This window comes from Notechis scutatus, chromosome 7 (assembly GCF_049901735.1).
Source record: "Notechis scutatus isolate UNSWTSFEM ecotype Mainland chromosome 7, rNotScu1.2, whole genome shotgun sequence".
Classification (NCBI taxonomy): domain Eukaryota; kingdom Metazoa; phylum Chordata; class Lepidosauria; order Squamata; family Elapidae; genus Notechis; species Notechis scutatus.
In genome coordinates this window covers 23,844,788-23,856,576 of record NC_142015.1, presented here as the reverse complement: position 1 = coordinate 23,856,576, position 11,789 = coordinate 23,844,788, and the positions used below count along the sequence as shown (strand labels likewise).

Below are 11,789 nucleotides of genomic sequence, written 5' to 3'. Positions count from 1 at the left end.
AGACACACTAGAGGTGGGTACCACCAGGGCAAGAAGTCAGTTGCTCCGTTCTCCAAGCTCCTGAATTCCATGCATCTGGTTGGCCACTAAGAGAAATCTGGGATTGATCAGTCCCTGGTTTGCTCCAACAGGACCACTTATCTCTCCACCTCCCTTCCTCCTTCCCTCCTTCTCTTTTTCTCTCTCTCCAGTCCCAGATCCACCCCGCCATCTTCAACTGCAGCTGAAGAAAGAAGCTGAAGGCATCGTGGTTTGCCAGTGGGCCCCTCCAGCAAATGCCCATGGTCTAATCAGAGAATACGTTGTAAGTATCTCAGTGTACATGGAGATAACGCTGGCCCCGATGATGGAGAATTGATTTTAACAGGCATTGGACAGGTATAAGGGGCGCCATTTTCCCTCTGGTGATCTTATTCAATTGCGGTTTCGCTCCACAGATATACAAGGTCAAACCTGCAGATTCAAACCTTTCATTGGAGGTCATGGCTGTTTTGACCTAGGCTTCCCCAACAGCACGAAGCTGACTTCTCGTTCTGATAAACCCCTTTTATTTAGTTTACAGTGAATTCCTCTCCAGCAAAGTTCTGGCCAACAGTCTTTCAAGATATTTCACAATTACAGACCTTTTATCAGGCTTGGAGAGTTGCCAGGCCGATATCTTTCAGATGCCACACTGTAGCAGACAATACTTAGCAAGAATGCAGGAATAGATCTTTACCCAAATGAACTAACTGTCACCTGCAAAACCCCACTCCCCTATCTCTCATCTTTTATTCCCTATGGGAGGGGCCGTCCACCGTCGACCTGTGGCTTTACTCCCAAGTCAACCCTTGTTCCTTAGCTATTCCCTTCTTCTGGCAGCTCTGTGCATGCACACACTGGGAACAAGCTCCAGCTGTTCTTCTGCCTCTCTGATGTCTGACTCTGAAGGCAGCTGGTAACTGTTACATGGCCCTGGCCCTATCTCTGCCTCTTAACGCAAAGCCCTCATCAGAGCCTTCCCCAGATTCCAGGACTGGCCCATGTTCCTCTCCAACCACCTCACTGTCCGAATCTCTGGGACACAACAATGGCAGGATCTTAAAAAGATTTAGCCTGCTGAAAGGTGACTTTAGCAAGGAGATGGTTGTCCCTATTTTTCCGTCCTGGTAGGTGGAATACAGCAGAGCCGGTTCAAAGGAATGGTCTTCCGTAAGGGCGCCCACCAACTATTCAGAAGTGGAGATGTTGCAGGTCAACGCCTTATATGTTTTCAGAGTGAGTAGATGTTTTCTTTTATTAGCCCTCCATGAGCAATCAGCTGATCTTGGCCTGTAGAACTAGGAGATTTCTATTCTTCTGTTGTCCCAAGAAGAATAGACGTTAAAAAGGGCAATGGATTCAGGGCAATGCAGCCAATCGAAGGGCAGATTTTGATGGAACCTCAACTATCAGGATGGAGCCAGTTAACTAGGGGAGGAATTGGTGGTATTCTACCGGTTCAGCCCATTTCGACCGAACCAGTAGCTCCCGAGGATCATATGTGAGCAAACCAGTCCGCTCTGACGATCAGCTACTGGGCCTCCCACCCAACCTGGCTCTATGAGCATATTCCCTGCTTTGAGTATTATTTCCTGCTTTTCAACCTCAGCTGCTTCGCGCAGCACAGCCGATTGCCGCGTGACAGCTGTTTTGCACACTTTTGCAGCAGAAGGTGAGTTGCAAATACTGCACCCACACCCACACTGAACTGGCAGGAGTCAGTTAACTAGGGGAGGAATGTCTTTGCAGAAGCTTCTTCTGAAAATGTCTTCCAGATTTCTTATACCAAGCAAGGATCTTTCTGTCTTTGTTCTTCTCTTTAACATTTCCTTGATGTTCATTTCTAGGGTTGTTCCTTTTTTGACAATAACCCCATACTTGTCTGGGGAAATCTTCTGCATGCGTCTTCCTCCACCTTCCTCCATCCACTTCCTTTGGATGTGGAGATCCTTCAGTCCAAGGTCCATTTGGTTAGCAGCAGGGTCTCTATCCATGGCTGTTGGGATCCATCACTTGGCAGAAGTCTTCTGGCTTTTGAGAGCGGCCTCCCCAAAGCTTTTTTAGTTGTACTGGGTGGGAACCCTGGGTTTTGTAGTGCCTGCCCCTTCGGGGAGAGGGTGGAATGATCCTGTTTTTGGATCGCTCAGCATTTCCTTCAGAATAACACTGAATATGCCATCTGTTCTTCCCTCCCCTCCCGGCCGTTCACTTATAAACTTCCTTGGCGTTTGTTTGTTTCAAAAAAAAAAAAGAGCTATTTTATCCAGGACCATGGATTGCCTATTTTAACTAGCTTTTCTGTTTTGAAAAGGTTGCCGCGGTAACAAGCCGTGGAGTGGGCAACTGGAGTGATTCCAAATCCATACGAACTATAAAAGGCAAAGGTAAAAAAAACCTTTCAGGACTTAATTTCTGGAATTCTTTGCTCACACTAGACTGGACACGGAGGTGGGTAAAGACAGCTAGATGGCAGCAGCTGGTCCACCCCGCCTGGCCTCCAAAAGCTCAGTAGATCTGCCTGGACTTTGACTTGGAGGAGAGAAATCCCAGAGCTGTGACCAAGGAGAAGGCCCTCCTTGCAGTAGAAAGCATTTCCATGTTGTTGCCCCAAAGCCTGTTGCGTCCATGAAATTATCTGTCTTTGAGCTGAAACTTAAGAGATGCTTTACTTCATTGCAGGATATCTCTGTCATAAGTGGGAAGGTGTGCTGCCAATTTAAATTTATATGCATATACATATTGTATACATATACACATATTGTTATGCCCCTGTTAGAGTCTGAATCCGAGGAGGAAGATGAACAGCTGACAGGGAGCGGGAGTGTAGCTCCGTTGGCTGTGGAGGAAACTGGGGAAGAGCAAAGTCCGGCAGAGCAGGGAAGGGGTAGAACAAGGGAGATGAGGTTCAGAGGAAGACCAAGGCCTACCCCCTCTTCATCCTAGGGCACGCAGGGAAGAATGGAGAAGAGAGCAACATGGGTTGCGTGGCTTACGAGAGAGGAAAGGGCCCTGATTCCCTTCACAAGGCACACCAGGGGAGGGAGTTTAAAGGAGAGGCAGCTGGGTGGGGTGGTTGTTGGGAACAATCGCTGAGTTTATCTAATGTTGGCTGCTGTTATCATAGTTCCTGGCATCCTCCCAACTGGTTTGATTTACTGCCGTGTTAGTTCACTTCTGGAACTCCCTATCTTGCCCTGATGGATTTATTACCCTATTTTACTTTGTTGGATTTATAATTTAAAGTTTTCTGTTTGCAATATCTGCGGCCAAAGGCTGTTGCAGGTTCGTGGGAGAGTTTTTTTCTCCAGACCGGAAGGTAACCGGGACATTGGGGCAAAGTTGGAGCTAATAAAGAGACCCATACTTATTTTCTGGCTGAGTTGCCTTTGTATCACACCACGGGTCATCACACATATACATACATACATATATGTATATGTATATCTATATATCTATATGTTTATGTGTGGTGAGAAAGTGTGCTGCCAATATTTTTGTACACATACACGCACATATACACATATATGTATGTATGTATTATATATTATGTATATGTATTTAAATTGGAAGCATACCTTCCCACCCTATGGCAGTTATATCCTGCAATTAAGTTATATACCAGTGAATAAATTACAGATAGACCTCAGCATGTGACCATAATTAAACCCCAGAATTGTGATCATAAGTCATTGTGGTTGTAAGTTGAGGTGATCAGACCCAATTTCTTTTCTTTTCTTTCTTTTTTGCTGTGGGTCATAAAGCAAATGCTGCAGTGTTAAGCAAAACCATTTACTCAAAGCAGAAGTAAATCCTTAGAAATCAGGGAGGAAAATTGGATCACATCCCCTTGACCAAGGGGCACTGCAACAGCTGTAAAAGTCAGCGGGTTGCCAGGGGTCTCAAATGTGACTGCATGACCATGTATGTCTGTGTGGCAACTGTTTAACTTTGAAAATTGGTTTTAAGTAGCTTTTTGGGGTGCTGTAACTGGTCATAAATTTAGTGTCAGGATTCCAGCAGTTACCCCAATTAAATCGTGAGTCTCGAGGCATTCTCCAGTGGGACACACCCATAGCTAAGAGTGACCAATCATGCTCTCCAGTTTGAATTTTTCACGGCAGAAACTTCAGTCGTCTAGTGACTATCTCTGGAATGCAATTTCGCTTTCCAAGCTGCCGCACTGCTCTTTCAAACCCATGTCCCCCCTCCCTTTCTGTTGGCAGCTCTAAAAAGACCATAGAAATATTGTATGAGTTAACATTTAGGACCAATTAGCTGTAACTTGAGGACTTCAGATGAGAGTGGCATCCATGAAACAGCACATTAAGTTCAGTTCAATGGTCATCCTCGTGATGTCCTTAACAGTTAGTTACGATGTTTTGATATCTTTTTTATACAGATTAGAATTGGAATTCCTTATTGGTCAAGTGTGATTAGACACACAAGGAATTTGTCTCCCGTGCATAAGCTCTCAATGTACATACAACAATAGTGATAGATCATTAATCATAGACATTGTAAGAATACATTCAAGGAGTGGTGCAGTGGCTAAAGAGGTGCAGCACTCGCCTCACAATCAGGAGGCTGTGAGTTTGATCCTAGCTAGAGGGGCATATATTTCTCTCTCTGGGTACATGGAGAATATATCTGCCGAACAAAACTCCACGTTGGCGATAGGAAGGGCATCCGGCCATTAAAACACTCTGCTAGCTCCATGCAGTTGCCCAGACTCCACCCTGCAAGGGATTATGGGGCCGTTCAATGAAGATGATTGTAAGAATACACTCACCATACAACATTAGATATAACACTTCATGATAGTAATGGTTACTAAGTAAATAATCAACGTAAATCATACCATTAATATTACGATTAATATTAATCGTAATATTATTGTTTACTTAGTATCCTAAGTAAACAATATTCATGATTAGGTATAAGCAACAAAGTTATAAGGAGATAGATAATAGGGAGGATGAGAATAAGGATGGTAATACTGCCTTTCTAGATACTGTAAATGCTATCCAATGCTACCAGTGTTAAATCTCATGCCTCTTTCTTTCTCTCTTTGGACCCCATTCAGTTATTCCGCCTCCTACGATCCATATTGATAATTATGATGAAAACTCCATAAGCTTTACCCTCAGACTAGACGCCAATATTCAGGTGAGACATAGTCTTATGGTTCTGACCCAGCTCTCCAAACACAGCAAACCCTCTGAAATTAACTGAAAGATTCCTTTATTAGGAACACCAGCAGCTCCGGCAAAAAAGTTTCTTAATGCCAGCTAACAAGTCCATCTGGCCGGGAGATGAATAGTGGTCCGCCACATCTATTCCCCTCCGCTCCCTGCCTTTTATCCCCAGAGCTAGGGTGGGGCTCCGCTAGCGGCAGTGGCTCTTCCATCCCAACGACCGGCCCATAGATTTCCACTGCTCTCCTCTCCTCTGCTTTCTGTGCATTCATGGGTCAGGCACTGGACCCAGCTGTTCCTCCTCTTCCTCATCAGCCACCTCCAGACCTGGGGGCTGTTGATCTCCATATGAGGGCTGACAGATGGCCCAGGCTTCATATCTCTCTCTCTCTCTCCCTCCCCTCTCCTCTCTTTCCTTCTCTTTCTTTCTCTCTCTCTCTCTCTCCTCTCCTCTCCCCTCTTTCCTTCTCTTTCTCTCTGTTTCTCTCTCCCTCTCCTCCCTCCTCCCTCTTCTTTTCTCTCTCTGTTTCTCTCTGTGCTCTCTCTTTTCTCTGTCTGTCTTATTTCTCTCCTCCCTGCCTCCCCCTCTCTCTCTCTCTCTCTCTTTCTTTCTTTCCTTTCTTTCTTTCTTTCTTTCTTTCTTTCTTCCTTCCACTTCCTTCCTTCCTTCCTTCCCCCCTGCCACTCCTTTCCTCCCTAACGAAAATTCAAAAATAAAACATAACTTTTGGGAAGCGAAGGGAGAAACTTTCTTTCTTTCTTTCTTCTTTCTTTTTGTGCTTTTTTCTTTCTTTCTTTCTTTCTTTCTTTTTTCTTACAAAACCTGGGCAGGAGAATGTTTAATTATACTAATTCTACATAAATACATTATTGAGGCCAGAATCAAATTAGCCAAAATAAGCTTTCTTTCCCTGATTTCAACCAGTTTTTAATTCTGTTCACAGTGATCCTTTCTCTTTTGCCAGGATGAGTTTTTCTCAGACGTATGTCAAGCCCCACTCCTTGAGCCAGACAGAAGAAGTCAAACCTCTTTGACTTCATCCCCCTTTTTCAGAATCATAATATTTCTGTCTTCTCAAAACAGTTTTTTTTTAAAAAAAGATTCTCCTTTATTAAAAGAAATGGCCTTTTAGGGATGGGCCCTTTTCATTCACTCCTGTAAAACAAAACCATCCAGGTATGATTGATCAGGCATTTTATCTGTCCGTCTTGCACATTTTGTACTGTTGGTTTTGACAGGTGAACGGCTACATCGTGAAAATTTTCTGGACTTTTGACACCCACCGACAAGAAAAGAGATCATTCTTTGTAGATGGAGGGAAATCAGCTCAAACAGGTAAGATTATCTGTGCAAAACTGCAGCATAGAAAACAGGGAGATCCAGTTCCCATTCAACCCTTAGCCATGGACTCTTGAATCAAATCGAATCCTTTATTCTGCTCAAAGGAGAATAGAATAGAATAGAAAAGAAAAGAAAATAGAATAGGAATTAGATTAGATTAGAATAGAATAGGAATTAGATTAAATTAGAATAGAATAGGAATTAGATTAGATTAGATTAGAATAGGAATAGAACTGGAAGTTCCCTTGGAGGTCCTCTAGTCCAGCCCCCTGCTCAAGCAGGAGAACCTCTACTATTTCAGAGAAGTGACTGTCTAGTTTCTTCTTAAAAACCTCCAGTGATAAAGCACCCACAACGTCTGAAAGCAAGCTGTTCTACTGGATAATTGTCTTCACTGTTAGGAAGTTTATCCTTAATTCCAGGTTGCTTTCTCCTTGATTAGTTTCCATCCGTTGTTTCTTGACCTGCCTTCCGGTGTTTTGGAGAATAGCTTGATTCCCTCTTCTTTGTGGCAGCCTCTCAGATACTGGAAGACTGCTACCATGTCACCCCTAGTCCTTCTTTTCTCTAGAGCAGATAGGATAGGATAGGATAGGATAGGATAGGATAGGATAGGATAGGATAGGATAGGATATATAGAATAGGATAGATTAGAGAATAGAAAAGAGAATAGAAAAGAGAATAGAACAGAACTAATAGAGTAGAATGGAATGGAATAGAATAGAATAGAATAGAGAATAGAATAGAATAGAATAGAGAATAGAAAAGAGAATAGAACAGAGCTAATAGAGTAGAATGGAATGGAATAAAATAGAGAATAGAATAGAATAGAGAATAGAATAGAATAGAATAGAGAATAGGATAGAATAGAAAAGAGAATAGAAAAGAGAATAGAACAGAACTAATAGAGTAGAATGGAATGGAATAGAATAGAATAGAATAGAATAGAATAGAATAGAATAGAATAGAGAATAGAACAGAACTAATAGAGTAGAATGGAATGGAAGAATAGAATATAGAATAGAATAGAATGGAATGGAATAGAGAATAGAATAGAATAGAATAGAATAGAATAGAATAGAATAGAATAGAATAGAATAGTTGGAAGGGAGCCACCCTATTCAGGTGGGAAAGCCTATCCCACTTCAGTCAAATGGTCATCCAATCTCTTTCTAAAAACTTCCAGTGTTGGAGCATTCCCAGCTTCCGAAGCTGAGTTGTTTCACGGATTCATGGTTCTAACTGTCAGGAAATTCCTACTGTCTCCCCCAGTGAGGAACTTGACTGCTCAGACACCGTATGAAATTTCTGCCTGGGCCAAGACGGAGCTGGGGGACAGCCCGCTCTCTTTCGCTCACGTAGTGACCCGGGGCACGAGGCCATTCCCCCCCAGCCTGAAGGCCAAAGCGGTCAACCAGACAGCCGTCGAATGCAACTGGAGTGGGCCAAGGAATGTGGTAAAAACATCAATTTCTTTTTGATTCATCCCATGGGCCGTAACTGTTTGAAAACTCTGGGGCTAAAGGATTTTGCGACGTTATTTACAGAACGGCAGAATCTGCAGGTTTATTTCCTCTTCCTTATTTCCTCTCCACCCTGGGCAGATATACGGCGTATTTTACGCCACGTCTTTCCTGGACCTCTACCGGAATCCTAGCAATGCAACTACAGCTCTCCACAACATGACTGTGATTGTTAACCGGGATGAACAGTACTTATTCCTGGTAAGGATAGACTTTCAATTAATCCTTTTGGGCAATTTCTACAGAAACCCAACTAAGTTAACTTTTTAGAATAGAATAGAATAAAAAATGTATTGACCAAGTGGTGATTGGACACACAAGGAATTTGTCTTGGTGCAAAGGCTCTCAGTATACATAAAAGAAAAGATACATTCATCAAGAGTCAAGAATCATCAGGTACAACACTTAATAATAGTCATAGGGTACAATAAGCAATCAAATCATACTAGGAAACAGTCAATATAAATCATAAGGATACAAGCGGCAAAGTTACAGTCATACAGTCACAAGTGGGAGGGGAGGGGTGATAAGGAGTGATGAGAAGATTAATAGTAATAGTAGTGCAGACTTAGTGAATAGTTGAACAGTGTTGAGGGAATTATTTGTTTAGCAAAGTGATGGTGTTCAGGGAAAAACTCCCCTTGTGTCTAGTTGTTGTGGTGTGCAGTGCTCTATAGCGTCGTTTTGAGGGAAGGAGTTGAAACAGTTTATGTCTGGGATATGAGGGGTCTGTAAATATTTTCACAGTCCTCTTTTTGACTCGTGCAGTATAGAGATCCTCGATTGAAGGCAGGTTGGTAGTAATTAAATACAGACAAAAGAAGATATTTGAAAGTTGTTCCTGTAGTATCCTTTAATCAGACATCTGAGTGGAGTCATACACTGTGCTAAGCTGTAGTTTAACCATGATTTGCCCAACGTGCTCTCTTACCTTAGAGTAAGCTTTTTTTCTTCCTTTCGTGGCGGGATTCAAGTTCTTTGAGTGGTTGGTGGAACGTAAGTTATGAAAGAATGGAAACCACATGTTTGCAAAGAAGCTAAACTGGATCTAGTAGTCCCTGTCGGTTCGATTCAGGCTAGGCTTCATGATCTGGAAAATCCACCTTGTGCTATACCAGAATGAATTGCTCTACTGATGTCTTGTTTCCTCCAGGTGCGAGTGATTTCTCCATACCAAGGTCCACCCTCAGATTATATTGTTGTGAAGATGATTCCTGACAACCGCCTTCCCCCTCGACACCTTCACGCTGTCCACCTATCAAAAACGTTTGCCATCATTAAATGGGAGTCGCCTTACGACTCCCCGGATCAAGATATGGTAAGAGGGTTGCGCCAGTCCAAGCTTGGCCCAACGTTGACTCTACATATGGCTGGGGCAGGGGTGGGCTTCAAAAATTTCAGCAAAGGGTTCTCTGCCCGGTTGCTGGAAGGGCATGGGCATGGTGGGCGTGAACTAGTTGGCCTTCTGCACCACGGCGGGGTGTGTTTGTGCGTTTTTGCCTTCCCTAGGCTCCAGGGGCTTTCCTCAAGCCTCTGGGAGGGCAAAAATGGCTTCCCCGGGCTCTGGAGGCTCCCTGGAAGCCGGAAATGGGCCCATTTCTGGTTTTCCCGAACTTCCGGGAGGCCCATTTTTCACCCTCCCTGAGCCGCTGCGTGTGCCCGGGGAGGGGTGGGCGGGGACAGCCAGGAGTGGGATTTGGGGGTTCTCCGAACTGCACAGAATTTTAGGGGCTCTTCCCAACCCCTGCGAACCCCCAGCAGCCCAGCCCTGGGTAGGGGGTCTCATGCCCGTGGTTGGTAGAGCACTTATACCTTTCTTCTTTTGGAAAGGACAGGAAACATGTCCTACCTTGATAGCGCCAATGAGAAGACTTTGGAGCACGGTTAGCCTTGAATGATTAAACGGAATTATTGTATTGACGTCATCACCCATCTAGGGAAGATACATTCACTGTTGCTTGGATTTGTGTGCATCTCACTGCGTGTTCGGTCCTAGACTTCCCCAAAAAGCCTTAAGCCAACTCTTGAGTCCCGGCAAAACCTCTTTTATTAAATGAATGTAAATTTAGTGCATTCACATTCACCCAACAGCTTGGCAAAGGTATACTAATTAGCTCCAGACCTTATCTACATTGGAAAGCTGCCCTGTAAATATTTCCACACACAGTGCTGACAGGGAAGGGCTGGGTTACACAGATAAATCTTCACGAGGCAGGAATGAACGAACAAGCAAGTTGTTTCCTGCAAAAGCCCCCTCCCCTTTTGCTCCTCTTTTAATCCTGATGGGAGGGGCCATTCATCGTCCACCTGTGGCCTTATTCCCACATCGACCCTATGTTCTTAATTGTTCCGTCCTTTTGGCAGCTCTGCACAGGCTGGGAACTGGTTCCAGAAGCTCCTCTGCCTCCCTGTTGTCCAAGCCTGTAGGCAGCTGATGAATGTCAGCCTGCCCTGGCCCCATCTCTGCCTCTGATGCAGAGCCCTCATCCAAGCCTTCCTCAGCCTCCAGGAATGGCCCAGGTTCCTCCCCAACCTCCTCACTGCCTGACTCTTCTGCCAGGTCTGTCAGCCGCTGGCGGGCCACAACACTTCTTGTCTGTGGTTCTCATAAGGCAGAACACCACACTAAGCTTGGTGATCCATAAACATGGAACCCAAGTGCCAGAGAGGGTGGTTCAATATAGGATGCTAGTTTTTGATTCCAAGGTTAATTCTTTAATTAATCCAAGATCAATACTGTCCTAGGTGAGATTTAGCCTTTTTCAGCCAAATTCTCAATGGATCTCTTTTGCCCTAAAGCAGTGTCCTTCAGCCTTGCCAATTTTAAGATGCAGGGACTTCAACTCCCAGAATTGAATTCTGGGAGTAGAAGTCCATACCTCTTCCAGTTGTCAAGGTTGAAAGAGACTGCCCTAAAAAGATGCTCCAACTAAAATACACCACTTTGTGTTGAACGTTGAAGGACATAGCATCTCTCATGTCTACCTTCTCCCCAGTTGTATGCAGTGGCTGTGAAAGATTTAATAAGGAAGACAGATCGAAACTATAAGGTGAAGACCCGAAACAGCACGGTGGAATATACCATAAAAAAACTGGACCCTGGTGGAAGATACCACATCGTTATACAGCTAGGAAACATGAGCAAGGAAGCTAGTTTGAAAATCAACACAGGTAAGAGTATGGTATAAGTGCTGAACTTGTCATCATCCAGAGCGCGAGCCCCATTGAAGTCAATGGGTCTCTTTTTTTTCTGCATTTACTACTACTTCTCCTTGTGCCATATTGTGATGACCCGTGGCATGCATGGCACAAAAGCATCAAAGTCAGAAAAGTAGGTAAAGTCCCTTTAATTCCTCCAACTTGGCCCCCAATGTCCAGTTATCATCGGCTGGAGAAAAAACTCTCCCAAGAACAATTTTTAAAGGGAAGAAATTCAGTCTAACCCCAAAGTACATATAAATTATAAGGAAAAACCAACACAAAGCACGCTGCAGCAATTAACGAGACAGGGCAGGATAAGGAATTGCAGATAATGAAACACACACAGTTGGGAGGAGCCAGAACCCAGATAAGACTTGACAAACAAAGATAATGCACGCTTTGCTTCCAGTAAGGTTCTGTGCGCAAACCCCCTTCTTATATCCTGTTCTCCCAGCTGCAACTAATGAAGGGAATCAGGGCCCTTTCCTCCCCCGTAAACCACGTTGC

At 44.0% G+C, this 11,789-nt stretch overlaps 1 protein-coding gene across 1 annotated transcript in view; it reads left to right on the top strand.

The window, feature by feature from the left end:
* The window catches only part of SORL1 (sortilin related receptor 1), a 90,193-nt gene that overhangs the window by 71,015 nt on the left and 7,389 nt on the right, over positions 1-11,789 (top strand). The window contains exons 36-44 of the mRNA XM_087970119.1: positions 192-304; positions 1,153-1,257; positions 2,333-2,405; positions 5,105-5,187; positions 6,456-6,552; positions 7,831-8,015; positions 8,163-8,282; positions 9,235-9,399; positions 11,078-11,252. Coding sequence (XP_087826245.1) covers positions 192-304; positions 1,153-1,257; positions 2,333-2,405; positions 5,105-5,187; positions 6,456-6,552; positions 7,831-8,015; positions 8,163-8,282; positions 9,235-9,399; positions 11,078-11,252 — 1,116 coding nt within the window. The remainder of the gene's footprint in view (positions 1-191; positions 305-1,152; positions 1,258-2,332; positions 2,406-5,104; positions 5,188-6,455; positions 6,553-7,830; positions 8,016-8,162; positions 8,283-9,234; positions 9,400-11,077; positions 11,253-11,789) is intronic.